The sequence below is a fragment of the Nestor notabilis genome, unplaced genomic scaffold (genome assembly GCF_000696875.1).
Source record: "Nestor notabilis isolate BGI_N333 unplaced genomic scaffold, ASM69687v1 scaffold5755, whole genome shotgun sequence".
NCBI classification, from domain to species: domain Eukaryota; kingdom Metazoa; phylum Chordata; class Aves; order Psittaciformes; family Psittacidae; genus Nestor; species Nestor notabilis.
In genome coordinates, this window is record NW_009930525.1 from 1 (window position 1) to 26051 (window position 26051).

Sequence of the window (26051 nt, forward strand, 5' to 3'; positions counted from 1 at the left end):
CAATTATTAACACTTTCTTTTTAACATGATGTTAATCTCTGATACTATATAAGTCTTGCTTACTGGGTCTTTTGCATATTGCAACTTAGATAGCGAGGTCATGTATACTTTTCTTGTTTTAACTTTGCTGTATGTGCTTTTAATACCTTAACAATGGTAGACTGTGACAGTGTAGTAGTCTGAAATTTCTAGAGTAAACCAAGGATTTTGTTATTTTATTAGAAATTCTGGTATGGAAATTGCTCAGTATAATTGTCTTGTTTCTTTTTTAATTTATTAATTTATTTAATTATTTTAAAGCCTAGTTTCCTTATGTCTAATGGGATTTATTTTTTCTAATTCATGAAAGATGGTCGAGCCTTGGTTCACAGCATGCAGATCAACTTCATCCATCAGTTGGTCCAGTCACGCCTGTTTGCTGATGAAAAGCCACTTCAGGACATGTACAACTGTCTGCGTATCCTTCTGAAAGTTGCTTCTGAATAAGCTTTTTAATGTAGCCTTGCTCTTCCTAGTAGCTGGAGGTCAAGAAAGATGGATTCCCTATTAAGCTAGGGGGAAATGTCTGGATGTGGAGTAAAAATGATAGCCTTGGAAACAGTTATGCTCAGGTGCCAGCATGTAAAATTTGATTTCACACACTTAATCAACAAAGGTAAAGGTTCGGTACTCAAGACAGCAGGTTGTGTGGTAAGTCAGTCCAGCAGCAGCTGGCTGTGTTTGCTAATTTCAGAGGTAGAGTACAGTATCGACTTGGAAGGTATATGAGCTGACAATTCTTGCTGCCAGGAACTTCAGAGAGGTGATGATGGTGTGCTAACTGTGTTGTACCTGTGTGAAAAATAAGGTGAGATACAGCATGTGCAAGAAGTTATTTGCTATGTGCAAAGGACAAATTTTTTGACAATGAGAAGCAGTTTTCAGTGAACCAGTTTCTGTAGAAACAAAACAGAATCATGTTATTCTAGGGTGACCATGGGAGACGGGGTTAGTGGTAACTGTAGGGTGAACTAAATTTGTTAGTAATCTTTTTTTCCCTAAAAGATTATCAGAGCTAAAATCTATGAAACAAAACTATTGTGACGCTCTTGTCTAACACCCTGCCCTACGTAAGAGGTTGGTTGGTTTCTTTTGTTTTAAAAAAAGTCAAAAAACCCTTGAGAAATATTTGATGTTTACATGTCTTTATCTCTGGATTAGTACTTTAGTGTGTTTTCAGACAGCATCCAGCCTGACTGTTATGGAATGGTTAGGGTTGGAAAGGACCTTAAGATCATCTAGTTCCAATCCCCTGCCATATGGGCAGTGACGCCTCACACTAGACCATGTCGTCCAAGGCCCTGTCCCGCCTGGCCTTGAACACTGCCAGGGATGGAGCATTTGCCACTTCTTTGGGCAACCTGTTCCAGTGACTCACCACCCTCACTGTAAAGAACTTCTTCCTTATATCTAACCTGAACTTCCCCTGTTTAGGTTTGAACCCATTCCCCATTGTCCTATTGCTCCAGTCCCCAATGAAGAGTCCTTCTCCAGCATCCTTGTAGGTCCCCTTCATATATTGGAAGGCTGCTATGAGGTCTCCATACAGCCTTCTCCAGGCTGAACAGCCCCAACTTTCTCAGCCTGTCTTCATAAGGGAGGTGCTCCAGCCCTCCTCTGGACTTGCTTTAGCAGCTCCCTGTCCCCTTTTGTTGAGGAACCCAGAACTGTACACAGTACTCCAAGCAAGGTCTCATGAGAGCAGAGTAGAGGGGCAGGATCACCTCCTTCGAGCTGCTGGTGATGCTCCTTTTGATACAGCCCAGCATATGGATGGCTTTCTGGGCTGCAAGCGCACGCTGCTTGCTAATGTTGAGCTTCTTGTCAATCAACACCCCCCAAGTCCTTCTCCACAGGGCTGCAATGGCTGCTGTCCATTTTTGTGATAAATGGATTTATGTAGTGTACAGACTTTTGGAAAATCTTATTTTCTTAACGCAGTTCATTAGACTCCTTCTGCTTAGCACTTCAGTTGGAAGTCTTGCATTCACAAACACTGATGCTGATTCGGGAGCGCTGGGGTGACCTTGTGCAAGTGGAGCGATATCATGCAGGGAAATGTCTCTCGCTCTCCGTTTGGAAGTAAGTTGATTTTAAAAGGGCTGTTGGCAAACAATAAATGAAATAAAAGGAGGATTTTCATTTACTAAGCTTGAGCCATAATTTTCAGAAATGTACTTTCTTTTTGATGTGAGACTCCTAAATTTTGTAATTAAATACCTAAATATGTTGCGTGACTTGCAGAGAAATGAGTGATGTATATTAGTATACAGGAGAAAAATTGATATGGTTATAACTCAGCTTGTATTTATGCGAACGTCTAAATTAATTAGTTTTCTGTCTTTTACTGTATTTATTGCTTGACTTGCACTTGATAAAATCTAAAAAAACAATGCAAATGTTCTTCTGATTGTGTTTAATTTGCAGCCATCTAAAACTTTTTTATGTGGCTATAGTTTACCAGCAGTTCTGCATTAAAATGTAAAATAAAACAAATGTGGGTTTTCTTCAGTTCAGCTGACGTAGTCTTATTTTTAACCAAAATTCTCAGAATCAAGGATTGCTACTGAAAAGCATATTTTCTACTATTTCAGTTACATGGTTTAATTATTGTCTTTAAGTCAACAGGTGCTTGGAAGGAAAACAGGAACTGCATCTGTTCATAAGGTCACTATTAAGATTGATGAAACTGATGTCTCAAAACCCTTACAAATATCTCATGAGCCTCCACTGCCAGCCTGTGATTCCAAACTGATGGAAAGAGCCATGAAGGTAAAGCTTTGCTTTGCAGTAGGCATCTAGTTTTACAAATCAAAAACATAAAAATCCTTTGCATTGTCAGTTTGTTTCACTTTGATTCTATTTAAAGAGGTGTTTCTAAGATTTCTAGTGAGCAGTTCAACTACGTTGTATTATCTTTATGTTGGGACCTAAAATTGCTGTAACACATTAATTGGCCTTTACCTCATCTGAAAGATTACACCTACTTAACAGTGCATTACATACCACTTACGAGACAGAATGCTGAGGCTGCGGGGAAACAGCAGCAAAATTTCACTTATGGTTAGTGTTTGGCTTGAAATGCTTTACAGACAGGAAAGGGAAGAACTGGCTGTCATCTCCATCTTCCTGGAGATGCTACATAAACTTCCTCTGAAAGTCAGCTTCCCCATGTCACTAGAGTTGGCAACCCAGCAGTGCTGTTTGCTTTCATTAAAAAGCCTTACATTATGATTTGGAAATCTTGTGCAGAAGAGCGAGCATAGTTTGCTTGTTACAAGTGTTAGGCAAAGGTTGGTTTTACATTTTACATTATCACTAACTAGATTACGTTATGTGGCCTGTCTTACAGAACTTTCTACTGACGATAGCCTTCACCTACTGTACATACTTTATATTTGAGCCTTTGGGCCCATCTTGTTTACTAGGTCTGACATACAAGTCTCTATATGGTGAATGTCAAGAACTTCATATGTTTGGGCTACAGAGGCATGTGGGAAACTTAGTGGAGCACAGTAGCCTTTTACTATACTTGTAGCGTAGAAATTCTACTATTAGTGTAGTAAATATATACTAAACTTATTCATTTAATAACCTAAATTATCACATTTAGGCTACTAAATACACAGTTAATTTAGTGAAGATGCTGTATTTATGCCTCAATCCAGGAAAATATGCTTTATCTAGAATATCTGCTGAAGTTCCACCAGAGCTGATGCAATCTAAGTCACTGAATCAGGCCTACAGACTGTAGTTTAAGATATGAGGCTACTGTAAATGTGAGATTTATCAAAGTTAATGCTGACTCCCTTTATAACTATTTACTCCAAGCTTAAAAAAGTTATCAGTTATGGTATATACATTTCTGTTCTAGTGTTTGAAATATTATCTCAGCTGTGATGACATAGCACACTGTTTCTGTTTATTTAAGATATTATATAGAACAGTGGCACAAATAAATGTGTTTGTGTAAGGAGGTTATTATACATTAACCTACTGAAAATTGGATATAGCTGTAGAACCTGTAGTTGATAGTGAGGAAGATTTAACTCATAGCAGCTGCTGAATTGAAAAGTTCTTGTGGATGTATGAACACTTAATTTTTAGGGCCTTGTTTTGGAAAGCTGATCTTTAGGGGGAGATCATTCTGCTATATATGAAAATATGTACTGAAATTCTGTATAATTTGTTGTGGTGTAAATGTCTTTTGTATTTATCGCACACTAGAATAAAATTCAAGTTTTATTCACCTTAAAAAGTTTCCAAAGCAGTGTGAGGTTAACTAGAAAAAAGTGTTCTGCAGTAATCTGTAGCTTTGTTTATTCAAAATATGTAAATAATATGACTGTCATATGAATGGATCTAAACACAAATGCTTTAATTTAGGTTGCACAAGTAAGCTACTGTGAATATAAGTGGTGGCATAAGCTTCAGCACTGGCTGGGGGTGTGTGGTTGTTTGGGTTTTTTTCCTTAGCCTCTAAGTGGATAAACAGATGCATGCTAAGTTGGAAAATACTCCAGCCTTAATCCAGAACAAGTAGGTCTACACATGGAGTGGTAATAGCATAGTTTGTGAAGCTTCTTTTCTTTTGCATTTTCTTCTAGTCTTCTGTCAAAAACCCTCCCACTGCCTGCTGCACATACACAAATCATACGTTATTTTGTTGTATTTTATAGTGATCCAAATACTCAAGTTAGTAGTTCACTTGGTTCACCACAGTTGTAAGCAAATTCTTTCTGAAGTGATTCTGAAGTAGCCTTGTTCCAGTGTGCTAATGCATAAAGTCTACACATCAAATTTGAACTTGCTCAAGTACATTCCTTTTTTACAGATTGACCACCTATCAATAGAAAAACTCCTAATAGACAGTGTACATGCAAGATCTCATCAAAAACTCCAGGAGCTGAAAGCCATTCTTAAGAGCTACAACGTTAATGACAACTGTATGTGCTTTATACTGATGTTTGTCTCAAGTGTTTGTGCCTAGGAATGGTTTCCTTTTTTCTTAGTGTTTCTTGTTTTCATAATTTTTTTTATATTTTTTGTTTAAATTAAAGGGAGATGTGTTCAGAATTAACAAGACAGCTTTAAATTATTTTGTATTGATAACTGTAAAATAATTATACATCTAATTATACCTCTAAATGCAGAATAATAGATGAAGCTGGTAGAGCGTTATAGTCTGGGTTGAAAGTTGTCTACTGTAAAACTTGTACATGTTCAGAATTGAAAGCAAATCCTTCACTTTCTTGAGCTAGCTTTGGATGAGACTTTGCTTAAACTGTTGTTGAAACTGTTGGGATTTGAATTTATCTTATATCTTCAATAATCTTAAAATTTTGTCTGTCTTTTGTTGATTTGATACTAGGCACTGTTTTCGCAGAGAAGTTCTTATATTGTTTATGCTAACAGTGTAATAATGTGCAAGTGAAGATTGCTTCCATAAAAACAAACTGGTTTTGTGATTATAATGGGCTGAGTTTTCATATGATGAGCTTGAATCTTGTGTAACATTATTAATGTAAATTTTTGTTTAGCATTCATTGAAACGGCTCTTCCAACTCTTGTAATTCCTATTTTGGAACCATGTGGTCGATCAGAGTGCCTGCATGTATTCGTTGATCTCCACTCTGGGATGTTTCAACTAATGCTGTATGGTGTTGGTAAGTAGGTGCAAAGCAGGATGTATTTAATATCTTGCAAAAATCCTTCATTCTGAAGTAATCTTGTGTGAACAATTCTGTTAATCTGCAACGTTCTGTAAGTAAATAACAATAATGCAAATGAACATCCCACTGGGGTCATCATTTAGGTATTTGAGCTTAAGGAACTGAGAAGTGAATCTTCGTGCTGAGAGTCACAGTTCAGTTAGGTATGTTTTACAAGAACAACAGACTAAATATCGTTAGGCATCGTTGCAATGCATATTCTTTATGACTTATGATTCCTGGGTTGTGCTGTTAATGAATGCAGTCATTTCATATGGACCTGATTAGGATTTGTATTATGTGACCTTGCACATCTTGAGTTACTGTTGGAGTCTTAACTTCAGGTTTCATACTACTTAAGAAAAGAAGTGAGTTCTTTTAGTTTATTTGCCTAATAACATGCTGCTGTGGTTTTACAAGCATTACGGGTCATTTGTTGTGTAACAATCTCTCTCTTCACAATAAGCCACATGGAGAAGACAAGATGCAACAGTTACAAGTTGCACCAGCAGAGGTTTCATCTCAATATAAGAATTTTTTTGCAGTGAAAACACTCATTCACTGGAACAGCCTCCCCAGGGATGTGTGGAGTCCCCATCACTAGAAGTTTTCAAGATGCAATTTGACAGGGTGTTAGTTAATCTCATCTAGGCTTCCTTTCCCATGAAAGGCTGGACCAGATGATCTTTCAAGGACCCTTCCAGCCTGGGCTGTTCTATGATTCTGTGGTTAATCATTAAATTAGATAAGACACATTAAAAAGTTAAAAATTTTTTTGAAGTGCAGATGTTAAGACCATTCACTTCCCTAATGTTCTTGCAGATCAACTGACACTTGATGACATAGAGAAGTCTGTTAATGATGATATGAAACGTATCATTCCTTGGCTGCAGCAGCTCAAGTAAGTGACTTGAATGATTCGCTTAGTTTTCATAGAATGAACTACCATATTTGTGTTTTGGATGATCACAATTGCATGGCTTTGTGTTTTACCACAATAGGGAATATACTTTCTCACTGTGCTAAGCAACCTTAAGTATTTTCCATCTTCTCTAAATAGGTGGTAGAAATTCTAGTTTTGCTTGGAGTTGATGCCATAGTCCTCCTTTAGCGCCCTTACACGTAGCTTCATGCATAGGTGTGAACATACTCTGCATGAAGTCTTTTCATTTTAAGTCAGTAGCAGATTACTTGCTTTCTGAGGATCTCATTTTGTGTTCATGTTCATTTTCTATCTATCTCCTTTATTCCACCCTGTTTCTACCACTGAACGGCTTGTTTCTCAGCAAGAACATCTTCCTTCTCACAGTATAGAGGAAAAACCAAGAAGTGGCCCAGGATGATTTAAATAATATGTTTATCTGCTAATACCTCAGCGCTTGCTGGTTTAAACCTCTAATCTTCCTTCTCTACAGCCCTGAGATATGAGTACAAGATACATTTGGCTCCCGTAAGAGGTTGTAGCAAATAATACAAATACAATTTGCATCTGCATGAAAACTTAAGTTCCACCTGCTCTGTCATTCTGGAAATTCCCAGTACTCTGAGCTAATTGCAGGGTGAAACCTCTATTTGAGGAATTTTGCTTCTAAAAGAAGCATGATGACGCATGAAGTGCTGGCACCCTGGAGAAGCCAATCAACCTCCCTTTGTTATAAATTATGTACTTGAGATAATTGCTTGGGTAGTGCTGCACTTTTTGAGGAAGCTAGTCAGATCCAGGAAATGTCTTTTAGGACAGCTATATCTAACATGTATCTACAAGAATAAACATGGTGTGTCATGACAGAGGGATGCTCAGCACCCACACTTTCCACTGATGTCTTCAGTGGAAGGTTAACTGAAAAACCAAGCCACACATTTCTGAGCCCCTTTCAAGCTTAGACAGGCTTTCTGGCCTTTCACTATAGCCAAAATCCATTAGATTAGAACAAAGTTTAATTGCAAACATTAGAATAATTTGGTGTTTTGCATGTGGTTCTTCATGTCCAAACTTACTCAGGTGAGTGAGTTTGTTGATAACATAATGCAAAGTGATGTCCAGCTTTGGTTACTTTTCACTGTATCGTTTGCTAGCATAAGGGAGCAAAGATTTTCCTTTCCATACCAAAAAATAATTGAAGATCCTCAATTGTAAAATAACTGTAATCTGCATGGTTTTTAATTTGTCCCTTTGTTTTTTATATTGCAATTTCATATTGTAGTGTTTAAAAATTCATGTATTCTTTCAGCAAAAAATTTTAGGGCTTCTTAAATTAACAGTTATCTTTTACTCAAACTGAAGACACGGTATGGATATACTAATAAGAAAATACAAACTCTTCTCACAAATCATCTGTGATTTTTCTGTATATAACTTGTACAGCAATGATAGATGTTGACTTGGAATATGACTGACTTAATTTGACACTAATGCTCTAAACAGCAGTGTACTAGAATAATTTAAAACAGCCTCAGGGTACTAATGCCTTTCTTTCAATGCAAGGTTCTGGCTCGGACAGCAACGTTGCAAACAGTCTATAAAGCATCTGCCTACAGTGAGCAGTGAAACTCTTCAACTAGCTAATTATGCTAGCCATCCAGTGGGAAACCTTTCCAAACACAAATTGTTTATCAAACTCACTCGCCTTCCACAGTATTACATTGTAAGTAACTGAAAAATGCTTCTGTCTTTTGCTCTCAGTCATGGATATACCGGACAGTTTGTCTGTTGCACTGTTAAGTCTAACATTAGGAACCAGGTCACCAATATAATCCTCAACTCTCCTCTCTCCCTCCCTTCTCTCATTCAGTGGGTTTATTAAGGAGTCAGGCTTATAGAGAGGAGGGGACATAAAGTTTAGTTACTCAGCAACCATTCTCTTTATGTTTCCTGAAAGTTTAGTTGTCTTTCTTTTCTTGAATCTTTTTCTTAGCCACAGTACTAATATCTTGAAAAAGGTTAATGTCTTGTCTTTGACGGGAAGAGGATAGGAACTGATGTAGACATATTCTTAGCTTGAGGGTCTTTTCAATTTGTTGTTTTGTTTTAATATAGGTTGTAGAGATGTTTGATGTTCCTGGCAACCCCACGGAACTAGAGTACAAGTACTATTTTCTCTCTGTGAGCTATGCTGAAGGCGATGACAGCCCTGCTACTGCACTTTTACTACAGCAGTTCAAACCAAACATTGAAGAGTTGGTACTAGACACAAAAAGTGGGAAACAAATGAAAAGTGGTGTCAAGCGCAAGGTATGTGCTTCAAAAGCCATTGGGCTAGTTGTAGAGCATGAAAACTAAACACGTGTTCTGAGCATCGATACCAGCTTTAGTGTAGCGGTGTTTCAAAAGTTTGTGTGGCTTACGTCCTGCTTGTATTGCAGCTTGGTTCTCTGAGCTGCTTCCCTAGGGAGATGTTGGGAAACTATTTTGCTACAGTTGTCTTAATTCACGCCAGGCCTTGTCAGCTGTTGTAAAGAACCAAGGCAGAGCACTATGCAGAGGTAGCTAGTGCAGCTTGTGTACACAGAGCACTGGTATCTGCACCATGTGCTTTGTGCCATGTAGGTGTAGTCTTTGAAAGACTTGCAGGGCTGGTGTTACTGCTGGGGTCAGCCTGACATGGGTTAGTGATATGTAAATACTGTTTTAAGGAAGGAGGTGATTTTAAAATTACTTCACCTGAATTGCTTCAGTCCTGAAGTACCAGATCCTTAGAGTAGATTTAAAAATTGGATGAATGAGATTATTCTTTGATATCTTTTTCAAATGTGCAAGTACATTTGTATTTATTTTAATTCTAGCTTTCTGGTGATCCATGTTCCATAGAACCTAAGAAACCAAAACGGTCGGGAGAAATGTGTGCCTTCAATAAAGTGCTAGCTCATATTGTAGCCATGTGTGATACAAATATGCCATTTATAGGGCTTCGTATGGAGGTATGTATTAAAAAATACTTTTTTTCCTTCTTCCTCTCTACTTCTGCTGATTCTCTTGTCTATATGTGACTATTCAGCAAACTTGTTCACTTTGGAGTTCCCCCACCAGCTGAACCTGGTTGCTGTACTCTTGTTAGAGCTAGTTCTCTAATACCAAGCACCATGAAAAGCTTGAAAAGTTGAGGGAAAAGGGAAAATGAGAATGACAGACAGTTGTGGGAGGGGTTGGAAGACAGCTTTATACCAGATTTGCGCAGACTCTTTTTTTGGATTTCCAATGCTTGAAGATATGAAACAGCTGTTACCTGGGGGGGAGGGAGGGGGGAATCCTTGAAAAGTTATTTTGCTTGACTTTTTGCTTGGGATAACGTTTTTCTTGTTCATTCCTAGTTATCTAATATGGACATTCCTCACCAGGGAGTACAAGTAGAAGGAGATGGCTTCAGCCATGCAATACGTTTGCTAAAGTAAGAGGATATGCTCCTGCGTTTTCATTTTATTACTGTACATATGCTTGAGAGAAGGAAAGGATTGTTTGGAGAGTAACACTAAATTCAGTCAGGATTTTGGTTTGGGATTTTTTGTTGGTTTTTTTTTTTGTTTTGTGGGTCTTTTTAATTATTGTGCGTCTTGCACACTCATGTGAAGCAGTGCTGGAGAAAAGAAAATAAGAGACACAGAGCCAACTATAATTTTTTTTTTCCTTCATTAGCTTAAACTGGGGAGGTCTGTAAACAGTCTGACAGTCCTCAATCCTAAAATCAAGACAGTGCTAGGGAAGATATGGCGATGATTCATGAACATGTAATTGCAATTTTAGATCAGATCAGAGGCCTACATACTCCATATGTTATTTGACAATTACCAGTATGTGATGCTGCTGCTGAAAGTACAAGAAATCCCAAGAAAGACAATTGCATGGTAAAAAACTTGTAGAGAAATAATCGGAGAATCATACAGTAATTTGAGCATGGAAAGGACCTGTGGAAATCATCTGGTCCAACTTTCTGCTCAAAGCAAGATTGATCAGCTGTGTTTTCTGATCTTCAAAGGTTTTTGTGCCTTCCCTGGGCAGAGCTATCTCAGATGCTGACTAGAAGAGAGTTAGTCACTTGATTCCCTGGCTAATACAGCCCAGGATGTAGCGGTCTGTTGTTGCTTCAAGGACATGCTGCAGACTCCTGTTCAGTTTGTATGCCTGGGCCCCAAGTTCCTATTCTGCAGAGCTGCTGCCCAGCCAGTCAGTTCCTGCACTGCTATTGCTTGAGGTTATTTGGGCCCAAGTGCAGGACTTTGCATTATTTTTGTTGAACTTCATGAGGTTCCTGTTAACTTTTTCTTCCACCCATTTGAGGTCTCTTTGAATGGAAGCCCTGTCCTTCAGCATATTAAGTGCTCCTTTTAGTTTGGCACCATATACAAACTTGCTATTCCTTTGCATCGTGTAGGTTATTGAAATAGTTAAGTATTGGCTTCTGTTAACCCTGAGGAATGCTAGCCACAGCCAGCCACTAATTGCATCTGCAACTATTGACCACAGTGCAGTGGACCTTGCAGTCCAGGTAGTTTTTCATACTTCTTTGAGCCTGCTTCAAGCCTCACCACTTAAACTTTGGATTGTGTTATGAAGTAAAACAGACTATACCAGTTTAAAACATAAAAAACCCTAAACTTCAAAGACAACTTCTAGAGTAAAATTTTCTTAACTACAGTTTATACTGTAGAAATGTATAGTAATATAAAGGCATCCGTCTCTAAATGCAACAGGCCCTACCTTTTTAATTTTGCATATGAACAGAGTAGTACTGAGAATTGTGAGCTGAAATTGCGGGTGGTTTGTGAAGTTTCTGGATAGATTCTCAAGGGATTTGAAAAAGTGTGGAATGTTTTTATTTAAGCTTTGTTTGGTCTATTGTCTGAGCTCAATTCTCACGCTGGGATATGAGTAAATTAGCAGGTACTAAGGTAACTGCCAGGTCATTCATTGCACTTAGAGTGAGCTTGTTCTAGAAGGCAGACAGATTCATGAATTCAGGTTGCCACAGAACTTACTTATTTTCCTCTTTTTTGTCTTGTTTCTCTGTATAAAAGCTTTATATTGGTGTGCTTTTACTTCACTAGCAGATAAGGGTGATTCAAGAGATCCATATAAAAATTGGTCTTAACTCAGTGTTTTTGTAACACACTTATTATAGCCCTTGAAGAGGAATAAGATATCTCACTATGCAGTCTAGCCGTCTTTGCTGTTGATTTGTTCATTCTTTCATGTCCAGACTTGGAAGTCTTTCAGGAAATACTGGAAGGTAGTATTTTTAGTTTTGGAACTGTACTGTTTGTAAGTGAGATATTTTTTTTTTGTTTTTATCATGAATAGAATTCCTCCCTGTAAAGGTGTAAACGAGGAAACACAGAAGGCTCTGGACCGTTCTCTTCTTGATTGCACTTTCCGATTACAAGGTAGAAATAATCGCACATGGGTAGCTGAGCTGGTGTTTGCAAACTGTCCACTTAATAGCACTTCATCTAGGGAGCAAGGTAAGTTTTATTTAGGAAAACTGGTACATTTTGTGTCTTTGTAGTTTATGTTGTCTGTTCCACTAGTTCTAATGTTTTGGAGTTACTGGACAACTGTTTGCTCTTAATAAACCACAGTGTACCTGAAAAATAAATTTTGACTGCTGAGTTTAATATACTTAAATATATTACTAAATATATACTTAAATATACTTTGTGTTCACTTGCTACAGTTCACTGGTAGTCTGTAAACCACAGTTTAGGATCCACTAGTTTAATCAGTATTTACCATCTCCTCACACTGCAGGACCAACCCGTCATGTTTACCTGACGTATGAAAATCAGTTGTCTGAACCAGTTGGAGGTCGCAAAGTTGTAGAGACATTCCTTAATGACTGGAACAGTATTGCTCGGCTGTATGAATGTGTCCTGGAGTTTGCACGATCTCTACCAGGTACAGAAATCGCCTCCTGTTTGTGAAAATCACCTGTTTACACATTACTGTGGTTTTCTCACTGTCTTTTCCCTCCTCTCTTCAAAGACATACCCAACCACTTAAATGTGTTTTCAGAAGTTCGTATCTACAATTATCGAAAACTTATCCTTTGTTACGGAACTACCAAGGGGAGCTCAGTAAGTAACTCTTAAGTGCACTTAAAATGTATGTTTGAAAACACAAACTAGAGTTCTCAGAATTGTGCTGTAAAATATGTCTTTGTAATACATTATTGTGGAATTAATACTGATGAACATAGAAAAGAGAAAGAGAGGGTGCCAGCTTGCTGATTTGGTAGGTTACTACATGTTCAGAATCCTTGAGGATTTGTATCAGGTGCTTCAAATTGTGGGAAGGACAGTTGTGTGCTTCTGACTGATGAAAGCTGGTGTGGCCACCTTTTTCCAATAAACTTATGGTAAGCATTGCTGCTGGTCACTGCTGTACTGGGATATATGGAGATATATATCCCAGATATACATATATGTATATGTAAGCTGAATGCCTAATTCTGCCTTAGAAGAAAGGATTATTAACAACCTTTTAAATGCAGTATTTTGCTTTCAAAAGAGAAGATCCTTCATTATTTTGTAGCGGTGCTGTTCCCTTGTTCAGAACTCTAGCTTACTCTCTAGTATTTTAATTTACAGCTTTTAATTACTTTGTAATCAATTGACTACTTGCTCACACCCTTGCCTTTAATGCAAGGAAGAGGAGGAATTAAGTGCACATGTATTAGACTAAGAATGTATTTTTGTGTGCAACTGATACAAAGTAGCTGATGCACTTGAAATTTGCCTCCTGGAAGATTTGTGTGTTCATATTCTCAGCTGAATTTCAAAGAGTATTTCTATGTACATTTTACTGGGACAGTTAATAAGTAGCTAGAGTAGCAGTGTGATTCTGCATGTGACTTCCTTACATGTTAGTATGTCCAGTTCTGATTTTTGTGTGATATGACTGAGAAAACCAGTCCACCTCCAGCAACTCATTAATCAGTTCTCTGCAGCATGAATCTCTCAAGTTTAATTTTCTGTATCTTGCCTTTGGCAGAAAAGGCTGTTTTTCTTTCTGGTTGACTTGCTGAAATAGTTCTCCAGTTTTGTGGTTGCCAACTATCCAGCTAGCTAAATGGATGTTAAAGCTAACAGCACTGTTTTTTTCCCCATAACCTCAGCAACTTTTGAGGAAGGTAAATTAAGAAAATATTGAGGTTTGATGAAAAATGGGAGGAAAAAATTAAAGCAGGCCAGCTTTCTTGTTATAACCTCATAGTTGTTATAGTTTCCAAGACCGTTTTATGTTCTTAATATTGCAGATCAGCATTCAGTGGAACTTCATACTCCAGAAGTTCCACATTTCACTGGGAACTGTTGGCCCAAACTCAGGTTGCAGTAACTGTCACAACACAATTCTGCACCAGCTCCAGGAGATGTTTAATAAAACACCAAATGTGATGCAGTTGTTACAGGTAAGGTTTTAAAACTTCTCTCAAGCAAAGTGCAAGATAATTAAGAGCTGAATTCAGGTTAAACTGTTCTCTTTGAAATTACATGTGTGTGTTATTGTTTATGGATCTCATTGGCAGAAGTTGGCTTGGGGAAGATTGTATTCCCCTCCCATGTCCCATTTTCCCTGACCTTTACTCAGAGGTAAGCAACCTGATCTCTCTGTATCTGTTCTCTCTCAGGTTTTGTTTGACACTCAGGCTCCATTAAATGCCATCAACAAACTTCCAACTGTGCCCATGCTGGGTCTGACTCAGCGCACCAACACTGCCTATCAGTGCTTCTCCATTCTGCCACAGTCACCCACACATATCAGGCTGGCATTTAGGAATATGTACTGCATCGACATCTACTGCCGGAGTCGCGGTGTTGTGGCGATACGTGACGGGGCGTACAGTCTCTTTGACAACAGCAAAATAGTTGAAGGATTTTACCCTGCGCCTGGATTAAAGGTGACCATTTCTGTATTTTCTGGCATGTTATAAGCAAATGAGCTTCTAACTTGGAAGCATGGGTCTGATGTGAAGAGCTGCAGTCCTTCCAAAATTCTGAACACAAATCTATTGATTTATCAGTAGATTTGTTAAGTAGTTTAGATTTAAACATTTCCTTTAAGAGAACTAGCATCAAGTGTTGGGGCTTTTTTTTCTTATGTAATAAAACAGTGTAGAGGCTTCTTCAGGCATCCTTTTGTTAAAACCTGCGGAAGCTTTATAACTAGGCTAGATGTGTTCTCCAGGATTAGCAACAACTGCTCCTCACAAACTATGTTGTGTGGCAGGACAGTACTTATGTGTTGCAGATGAGGAAATGCTCCATGTTAAGTGATTCTAGACAGAAACTTCTCTTTTAAAATAATTTCTATCATTGTGTGGCAGAAGCCCGTGGCTTTTCTTCTGAATACACTACTGGTTTGCTCTTCCTGGAAAAATGCACACTGACAGAACACCTTAGCTAAGGGCAGCTTGTACCGGTGCTAGTTATATAGAAATACTGGAAGTGGCAACCATTGTGAAACAGGATAGTTTGCTAATTATTTTTTTTCTGACAGTTGCAACTGAATATTCAGTCTCTGGTACTGCATGTGGCTGATCCTCAACATCTACCTTTTTCATGAATTCCAAGAGGAAGACCAATGGGAAGAGCAAGGGGACTGTAGATACCAGTGGAAAGTATAAGCAAATGAAATTGGGAAAGTAGAGGAGGAATTATTTCAAGAGGATGGGCAAATTCCTCTGGGTACAATAGAATACTGTGGAGGAGGCGACCTGAGTGTTCTTACCCAAACAGGGCAGTTGTAGGTCTGATACAAAAGCTCACTAGGTTCTGGATAATGTTGAGTTGTTCAGGAACAGCTATTTTTTAGTGTAGGCTTTTCCTTATTTTTCAGGAAAAATAAAAATGTTGGTATATGACTGGAGATATTTCATATTAATGAGCAAGGTGTCTTTTTTGGTGGTGATGCAAGACGCCCCTTTTTTAAAAAGAAAAAGGGAATTACATTTAAATATCCACTGAGAAGCTGTATTTATGAACTGATCTATTTTGCAAACTGTTCATACTGCATATAATGAATGGCCCCTAGTAGTTAGTTCTAGAGACCTGCCTGTTTCTTACATGCTGTAGCTGATAAAGATTGTATCAAAGCTCATCAAGTACTTTGCTCATTTATGTAATAAAATTTAAATGGGGGAATTGCTAACAAAACTGATTTTTCCACAGACATTCCTGAACATGTTTGTTGACAGCAATCAGGATGCACGAAGACGATCTGTAAATGAAGATGATAACCCACCTTCTCCTATTGGAGGAGACATGATGGATTCTTTGATATCACAGCTTCAACCCCAGCAGCCACTGCAGCAACCACAACAGGTACCCTCCAGGCAAAATAAGCAATGTTTATTGTCTTCCACAACTGCAGGTTTCTAAAAACTTAAGTTCTAAAAAGATTAGCAGTAAAAAATGGAAAGGGAGACTATAAAACTGCTCTGCTGTGGAATTCCCCTTGGGGCAAAACGTATTAATTTATTTTGCCATTTCTCATTCCAGTGTAAATAGCTCATAGCATATGAACAGCAGTTTTGGAAGGTCACATGAAACTTGTTGCTTCAGAAGCAAAGGACTGAGGGAGGGAAAATGACTGTTTAAGGTAAAAGATGGAAGGAGGAGTCAGGAGGCTTTGCTGTTATGGGGCAGATAAAAAGGAATGAGGTGCAGAGGTATTATGTCTTTAGGAGAAACTGCAAAAATTCAGTGACAAAAATAGTGAGCCACAAGGTGGTGTGAAAAATCAAGCTACTATGTTGATGGACCTATAAGATTTCACAGGCAGGGACCAAACTCTCATTAGTGTTTTTGTGCACATACTTAACTTCAGTTGTAGTACAGAATGATACAAATTTCTTGTTGTCCTGTGTTGACAATTTCAGCCATTTGCAAAACAGGCAGGAGCCTCAGGAGCATACCCTCTTACTTCACCACCCACCTCCTATCACAACACAGTAACACCATCTCCATCTATGATGCACACTCAGTCACCAGGTAAGATGGCTGAGAGTTTATATGTTAATCAGGTGCTGGAAATATAAACACAGCTCTTTGTGCATGCCTTTTCTGTTACTTGAGCTGTGTTTGGCTCCAAGTTAGCCAAGAAGAATGCACCTTATATTGTGGAAAAATAGCGAAGTCTTGCCATGCATGTTTCGGAAAGTTACATTTTGAAGCTAAAACAAACAAAAAAATCCATGAAACAGTCATCTTTAAATGTGTAATTTGGGACTGTTTCATTCTTACAGCTTACAACTTGCACAGATCAAAACCTGTTAATTTTAAATACCTGCTTCTCCAGAAAAGCTTTTTAACACCAAAGCTTTCTGCTCCCAGCAGCAACAGCTGAAAATACTTAAATGTGGGGAATGGCTGGGCAGGGGGAAATGCCATTCTTCAAGCCAGATATATTGGAAAGTGAACGGTGAAACAATCTGGAAAATACATTGCTCACGCATATACAAACTAAAGCCTTTTGAATGCAAAACAAATTCTTGTGAATCATGTTTGTTGTCTCCCAAAAAAGAGATAACTGTGGCAGTCTATAGAAAAAATTGTAACAGAAAAATGGGAAATGTGTATGTTGAGTGATGTGATGTCTTTGACTAGGAAATTTGCACGCTGCAAGCTCACCTAGTGGAGCTTTAAGAGCACCATCACCAGCATCCTTTGGTCCAACTCCTTCACCTTCCTCTCTTGGAATCACAATGGGACAGACAGCTAACTTTGCCAGCCCACATGGTGAGTTTTTCACTGGCGGGTGTATATATTAGTGACAAGGAGCAGATTTGCTTCTTGAAATTAAGTTTTCAAGAGCAGACTTGGGTTTTGTGATTAGCTTAAGTAGTTGTTTTCGTATGTGTGGGTGTAAGTATTAGCAGTAGTCAGAAGTAGCTGCATGGCACATTGAAGTGTTCCTAACATTTTAAAAATTGACTGTCAGTCACCCTTTCCTGCTTACTAATGTGGGGAAATTCCATGTGGTCTTGTAGCAGAAAATGGCTGCAGCTTTTAATGAGCATTGTCTCTTGTTAGATTAGTTAATGTGTTTTCACTGCTTATGTTTCCTGGAAAAGTAACTTGAACAGGTTAGAAATTCAAATACTGGCCATTTGAAAACATTGTCAGAGTCCTGCTGGTTTGACTCTGTGTGAGTAACATGCTTCTTGGTTGTTGCCTTTACTAAGTTTTTCTGGAAAGCTGACAAAAGAATTGTTTGTTAAAATCACAGTGCATTGGAAACCATTCCATAGATCACAGTAAGCGAACAGTTCAGATTGTAATTTTAGAACATGAGTTTAACTGTCAAGATGAAGAAAGTGAGATAGATACACAGCAGACTGCTTAAGAAGTTCGTTCTGATCAGTCTGTACAGCACAGTACAAAACCTGAGATACTTTTGAGTAGATAACTGCAAGATACTGAATAGATAAGGAACCATCTGAGGCTTTCTTTTGCTAAGGAGCAGTAGAAATCCAGGTCTATAGGCAAGAGCTCTTTAGTTTGGAACCTGTTACGTGTTGAACAGGCCCATTTGCTTTAACGTTCAATTTTATTTTCCTTTTTAAAAAATACAACTAGAAAAATCTTGATTTTGTATCTTGGGGTTTTTTTTAGTATCAATTTTTTTTATATATATATCAGTTGCATGCTTTACAGATTTTGGTAAGCCTTTTTTAGATTTCTAGATTGACAAAGCCTTGTCATTTTTAAAAAAAATAATAACAATTTTGTAACATCTGTAGGTACGATAGACCCAAGCTCGCCGTACACTATGATGTCACCCAGTCAACGTGCAGGGAACTGGCCAGGATCTCCTCAGGTCTCTGGTCCATCACCAGCAGCACGGATGCCTGGAATGTCACCAGCCAACCCTTCCCTTCATTCACCTGTCCCAGATGCCTCTCATTCCCCACGAGCTGGAACAAGTAAGCTTCTTTACCAGTTATGACTGAAACACTAATGTTTAGCATTTCTAGTTCTGTTCTTTCTGATAGTTTTGTGCGTCAGCCTAACAGCCCTTACTGCCTTGTGTTGTAAAATATCTAAAGAAATTAAGCCTTTATTCTGTACTAGTTCAAATTGGAAAATTAATTAAATCACACAGCAGGATTGATACCTCTTGATGCACTGCAGAAATAAGTCTTAAACTACTGAGCTCTGTGACTGAGAGAAAATTCTTTGGAATGGAAACAATGATAGGCATATTTGCCTACCCAAATACTGACTTTTCACATCATAGAGTTGTAATGCTTCTTTTGCACGACTGATTTAGCCATCTTTACATCTCATTGAGTTCGTTGTACAAACCTGCTATCTGCTGGCACTTTGCAGAAAGAGGAAAAGGCAGTAGGATTTTTATGTTACTGAGAATCTCTTCATGGGTGGAGGGTCAAAATGCTAATTCTTTACCTATCTGTTGGCTGTGACTAGGCAGCCAAATCCTTAAATAAGAAGGATTAAGCTTTGGCCCAGAGAACTTATTGCTTGTGTAGTGATGGCAAATAAAATGAACGCATATCTTATGCTACAGCTTAAATACTTCCTTACTGCAAGTACTTTTTCCCTGTCAATAGGTTCTCAAGCAATGCCAACTAGCATGCCTCCACCTCGTAAACTACCTCAGCGCTCTTGGGCTGCATCCATACCTACAATCCTCACCCACAGTGCCTTGAATATTCTGCTGTTGCCCTCTCCTACCCCTGGGCTTGTACCAGGACTAGCTGGCAGCTATCTTTGCTCCCCTCTTGAGCGATTCCTTGGATCAGTTATTATGAGGAGGCATCTTCAGAGGATCATACAACAGGAAACGGTATGATTTAGGTGGTTTTAATATTGACCTGTGAGTATGATTTCACAACTGTTCTTCTTCATGCTTCTGTACTCCATGTCTTTCAAATCAGGCACAAACTGAAATGCTTCATATATAATAAGAATTTGCTGTATGTCCCTTGAGAGTCAAGTAGAACAGCCGCAGGGTTACTGTGGATGCCACTACTTAGCAGGAGTGTCAGTGAAATTAGCTACTAGTTGACAGTAACTGAACTACTCAGCCATGAATGTTGCTTTAGGATTTGGGACAGACAGTGTGCACCTCTTCACTTCTTTGGCATTGATTCAGTGACAGAAAAAGAAGCCAAATCTTGCATGAGCTTCGTTCTCGAGACAATTTTACCTGTTCCTTTCTGTAAAGAGGACAGATTGATCACTACAGTCTTGGAAGTGAATGTGTGTGTGTGTACATGGTATTTATGAATGACTGATAGAATGTGCTATTTTCTTTTATGCAGCTACAGTTAATAAACTCCAATGAGCCAGGCGTAATTATGTTTAAGACGGAGGCACTGAAGTGCAGGGTTGCTCTCAATCCCAAAACCAACCAGACCTTGCAACTGAAAGTAACACCTGAAAACACAGGACAGTGGAAATCAGAGGAGTTACAAGTTCTGGAGAAGTTCTTTGAAACAAGGGTATGTACTCAAATCATAACTGTTTATGTGCATTACTTTTAATCTCTGGTGCTTTTTTGAGTGGTACTGCTGATTTTCATTGGCATGCGTAAGGCCTGCAGGATATAAAATGAAAGCTGTGCATGCTGGTTACCATATTAAATGATATAGCTATTATCTAAATAGGCAGTACTAAATAGTGTCTTTCTTCAGGTTGCAGGACCACCTTTTAAAGCAAACACCCTAATAGCCTTCACAAAATTACTAGGGGCTCCAACGCATATCCTCAGGGACTGCGTACACATCATGAAACTTGAGCTGGTAAGTTAACTCTTGTATTTAGTTCTTCGGTTATTGTATTTTAAAATAAAAGGTGCTGTATCTTTATCTATAAACACATACATTCATCTAAATTTATGTATATGTTATTTGGTGTTTATAAAGAAGTTTCAATTTTACTACTAGCTCTCCTGGAAACTCCCAAAATTTCTCCTTTAAACTGATGATTTTGAGAAACCTCAGGCATATGACTGCATAATAGGCACATGCATAGGTTGGCTGGAAGTCTTCTGATTGTATTATTCTTTACCCTATGCTCAATTCTTTCTGAGTCATTCTGAAATCTGGCAACATCTGCAGGTTTAGCTAGAGAGGCACATTCTACTTTCTAACACTCCCCTAGTTTACCGCCAGGTATGTCACTGATGAAGACCTTTGCTGTTCTTTCTCTGTGCTGCTTTTTCTGAACAGTTCCCTGATCAGGCGAGTCAGCTGAAATGGAATGTGCAGTTTTGTTTAACAATTCCTCCCAGTGCACCGCCAATTGCGCCTCCAGGAACACCTGCTGTTGTGCTGAAATCCAAAATGTTGTTTTTTGTAAGTAGAGCTATCTGTTTTAAAATTTCGTGGGCTGCGTGTCTTTGAAATCATCGCGGCTTAGTAGCCAAACATAAGCATGCTGTATCTGAAAACTGTAATAGCTAAAAATGTTCTGCCATTTGGAAGCATCTCTTTTCTGTAATGAGTTCAGTTAGTATTCCTGTTCTTCCTCCTATAAAAGCACAACAACTCTTCATGTTTTGTGTTCTTGGGGACATGTTGACAGTATATAGACTTCAGTTCCCTCTGGGCTGCGGGTACCTTCGAATGTTCAACTGCTGGATATGTTGTTGTTCTTGGAGGCTCTAACCACACAAATTAAGTGATGCACAGGTTTGTGGTGCTGGGAAAGGATAGGAGGAATGAGATGTTTAGAACAGATCTACATTGGTGTCATCTCTGAGGCAGTGCTCACTGTAGGGTGCTTTTGAGAAGAAAATAGCCTACACCCGATTGATAGCTTCCCTGTTACAGAATCGATGTCTGAAGACTGAGGGGATGGAAGTGTATGCTGTCTGTAAGCCTAGAGTGTTTAACTGTATCAGAAGTTGCACTGAAGTATGTTGTCATTCACTTTAACACACTTTTTGATTCTTTCCTGCAGCTCCAGCTAACACAGAAAACAACAGTCCCACAGGAAGCTGTTAGTATTATTGTCCCAATTATTTATGATATGGCTTCGGGTACAACACAACAGGCTGACATTCCCAGGCAGCAGAACTCTTCTGTTGCTGCTCCAATGATGGTTAGCAATATTCTAAAGAGGTTTGCTGAACTGAATTCACCACGAGCAGGTACTGTACATGTCCAGTAGATACATTCTCTTCACCCAGACATCTGTGACAAATCTCCAGTGTCAAACTAAACCTCTCTTAAGTCTGAATTCTTCTTGGTTTCTATCATATTTCTTTAGTGATTACAAACTCCTGATGTGACAGGCAGTATGTACCTTAATAGCAAGTACTGGCAATGCAGCAGAAGGTTACACTGATTGTGTAGGCTGGATTTGGCTGTTCTGCCAGTGGTAGAATGCACCTCTTGTTGGCCCAAGTCTTGCTACACAGCAGGAGTTACGCTTTTTAACAAACGGGCAAAGAGTGAGTCACAAGAAATATGCTATGGTCAAGTGTTAGTTTTCATGGCTAATTCTTAAGTTATTGAGCCTAACAGTAGAATATAAAGGGATGTTAAAGTAGTTATCAGAACTTGTCCACGTGCTGTGAATGATTAAAAAGTAGCTGGAGTGATTGTAGACTCCTTTGTCAGTGTGTGCACTGACAGAGGCGCATACAGTTCTGTCCACCAAATGTGCTGTGAAGTGTTTGAGCTAAATAGGTTGTTCTAAATGTTCATTGGCCCTTAGGTAGTGCACTGTGAGCAATGTTGTGCTTTGATTTCCCTCTTGTTTGTCATGCTTTGGGGTTTTTTTTGTAGTATCTGAAACACTGAACAACAGTAGCAGATTCTTTGGACAGCATGGTGTCTGTAAGCAGTGGTTTGGGGTCTGTTAATACACAGATGGCTCATAAGAACAATAACTTTTGGTTCTGCTGTAGTTACATGCTGAAGAACAAAGCCTTTTTTCCAATAACCCAGTGAATAGATTGAAGTTGTGAATCCAGAGGTTGAATTCTACTTCTGTTCTGTATAATTATTCATCTCGTTGTTATGCAGTAATTTTAACTATGCTTGATGGTTTATTTCGATTGCTAGAACATGAGCAGTGTTGATCTCAAGTTGGTGTGGATATGCATACATTTCTGAAAATTGTGATAAGATTTAAATTAACATACATTTTCTGTTTAACATATAGTAGTAGTGTGGGTAAATAGAAGAGAGAGTAGCCTTGAGAACATGTGGGCTTACCTGTAAGAGTTCTGTATGTCGTACAGAACTGTTGTTTTTATTGCACTTTTATGTCAAGATAAGTTAACTAAACTTCAGGCGTTTCTTTTGGAAGGTGCTTCCCCACTGAGTTCCCCTAGCATGGGGAAGGGTAGATACTGGTTTTGCTGTTTGTTACTGCACTAAGCTGTGTTTTAAGGTAAACCCGCCACAAAATGCCACAGCATAGGGGGTAATTGCCAAAGCTGCTCTTGAGTATCCCCAGTGAGATGTAGTCTGATGATTGTTGCAGAGATCAGGACAAACAATTTTTTTTACCACAGAAGTTTTGAAGTAGTTTGGGAATGTAGTACAGGGAGCAGAGTGCAGACAGGGAAAGAAAAGCGTACCTAAAGAGCTTGTAGCCACAAGTAGGATCTTATCCAGGCAAAGAAGAATGTAGCTGCCTGAGCAGAGGACTTTTCTAGTAGTCTTTCCTCTGTCTTCTAAAAGAAAGAAAGAATCTGTATGGATTTGTTTATTTATGTAATTGTTTATTTCCACCACCACCACCCAGCAAAAAGAGTATCTTCCCTGAGGACACTTGAAATGCAATTTCCTGTGTTCTTACTCTCAAAACTTGTATTATCATACCTGCTAAAAGAGAACAAGATACCTTCTTTTCTTTGCCATTGAAAGAGGATAGGCGAGACAGCAGATGAATGTAGGTAGTTGGGAGACTTCTGTACATGGGAGATCCCAGATGTGTATCCTTTCTCTTCTGATGCTATTGTGCTGTACCCAGGATTTTCCTACCTGTGTTAGCTTTTCTGTTGCACTCATTGCATTTTGCTTGGTTAAGTGAAATTTGCATTGTTTGAGTCAGAAAGGACCAGGGCTTCCCATCATGCACGTATGATATTACTGGCACTTTCATTGTAACCCGTAATCAGTGTTGCCTCGTTTTGGCTGTATCCTTTTTACCTTTCTCTCTTTGTGAGAAAGTAGTTTGTATTGAGCTTAATTTTCCTCTTAATAAAATGGTAGTGCCTGAAAAGTAAGTTCTTCTGGAAGAGTTTTCTTTTCAGATTTGTGGGCAAACAGATTCTGCTATGTTTAACAGTAAAACGCTGACTCTTTGTGAGTGCACTGTCTTTCTGACAGCACTTTACCTATGCCTCCATGGGAAAAAGTATTTTATTTGGGGGAAACAATGATATGAACTGAGATCAATGCCCTGGAATAATAGGGTTAAACTTGAGCTGTAAGTCTACAAGCTGCATTCTGTAGGGGACATCAATCTGATAAGGAAATGAAAGTCCCTGCAGATGCTGAAGGTGACCCTTAGAGAGGAGCTCAAGGGTCTCATGACGTTTCTTAAAGCACTTCCCGAATAAGCATTTTTCATTGTCTGGTTTTTAGTGATGCAGTGGATGATATTTAGCCCAGATGTGTAGCTTGGGTATGATAATGACTTGTCCAAAATTATCTTGGGAATCCCTAGTTTGGCAGTTAGGATTAATGCATCCTGACAGGCTCTGCTCCTATCTCTTTGCTCACAGTGTTGTTCCTTCAGCAATAAAATTCAACGTCTTCTCATTGCCATTTCTTGACATGTGCAGGAAAAACTCAGCCCACAGTGACCAGGATATGATAGTGGCTATTAATTGTATTCTCTTACCAGGAAACAGTAGATGAAAGTCACAGCTGCCTAATACTTCACCTTTTGTTGTTCTGATTAAACCCTCTTGATTCTATTGGTTTTAACTTTTTTAAGCTATTTCAGAATGTGTGTTCTTGTCACAAAAAATGCTAGTATTCAAAGCTTAAGACAGCTGTGGCTGGGTTTTCCTTTCTGTATTGGATCTCAGCTGGTGGAAACAAAAGTCCATTTGTATTTTATTTTGTGCTGGAAGTCAAGTGTAGAGCCAGAATAATTTGGTTGAAAGAAACAGTTTTCTGACTTTTGCTCGGTCTTGGAATTAGAAATGTTTCCAAAACTAGGCTCAGGACAGAAAACATCTTCCAGCTGTTTCAGACTTGAGTCTTTTGAAATGTTTACTTTCTGCTCTTAATCAGTACAAATAGGACTTGGAAAAGGGTTTTTCTTCAGAAGATGTAGTGCTTTTAATTAATAGCATGCAGAAAAATTCGGATTGCAGTGCCACGTACGATAAATCCCAGTATAGATTCAATCTGACATTCAGAAGCGATTAAAAGTTAAAAGCTTCTTGCAATTTCATGACCAACAAGAGCTGTCCTGCTGGGAAAGCCGGAGCTACTTCCCTTAAAATCATTACAGATCCTGCTTGTTGGGGTGAAGGCCTGTGTGTGGAGTGATGCTAACCTGTCTCTTTTCCCTGTTCCAGGTGAATGCACAATATTTGCGGCCGTTCGTGATTTGATGGTTAATCTTACGCTGCCCCCTGGTGGGCGTCCGTAGACACTTTTAAAAGAAGGCTGAGAGACAAAACCACAAAAAAATAATAAAAAATAAAAAATAAAGCCTTCAGTTAAAAGAGGACGTTTTATTATTTTTTTTTTTTTTTAAGAGCTAACTATAATAAACTGGCAAACTTTCAGGGATGCACTTTCATCAAATGAGTATCACCACGACTTTTGTATAGTGCTGTTGTATAGTGTGTTTTAACAGGAGACACTTCAGACTAGGTAATAGATTGAAGTATCAGCTTGCTGGTAATAGATTTAATATTCTGTTTTATACTATAAAGATTATGAAAATGCCAAACTTGTTTGTTTTTCTGTTTTTCTTATGTTTTGGTGTAATAGTCTTTTTTTAAGGCAGGTCTGTCATTTTTGAATACTGTAAAACTGTGACAAACTTTATATTGAAGCTGTATTTTAATATGACTGCTTTGAATCCTTAAACAATTTATTTGGGCTTGTTGTAAACATGTCCCCAAAAAGCAATATTTAATAAACTGGATTAAAAAATCTTAAACTGGATGTTGTATAATCTTAAACTTTATTCCTCTCCACTGTAGCCGTTTGCCAGACCTCTTGTATTCCCACTTACTTAGCCACCTCTGTAGGTGTTTCCCCACACATGCATGTACTGCTAACTTTAAAAAAAAAACCCACAAAACAAAACCTTATTTATTTATTCTGTGGGTTTGATTTGCGCATGTACTGCTAACTTTAA

The 26051-nt window shown here is 38.5% G+C and overlaps 1 protein-coding gene across 1 annotated transcript; it reads left to right on the forward strand.

Moving 5' to 3' along the window:
* Positions 1-349: 349 nt before the first annotated feature.
* On the forward strand, positions 350-25850 carry MED14 (mediator complex subunit 14; the record flags this gene model as incomplete). Its single annotated transcript, XM_010015425.1, has 25 exons — positions 350-457; positions 1989-2121; positions 2661-2811; positions 4874-4985; positions 5580-5705; positions 6573-6651; positions 8236-8395; positions 8788-8982; positions 9534-9668; positions 10059-10135; positions 12043-12203; positions 12490-12636; positions 12724-12815; positions 13997-14149; positions 14369-14638; positions 15909-16061; positions 16619-16730; positions 17346-17477; positions 18482-18664; positions 19313-19548; positions 20027-20206; positions 20399-20506; positions 20936-21061; positions 21669-21858; positions 25258-25850. Coding segments are annotated over 25 exons (3593 nt in total), but the record flags the coding sequence as incomplete, so codon positions are not given.
* Positions 25851-26051: the final 201 nt, after the last annotated feature.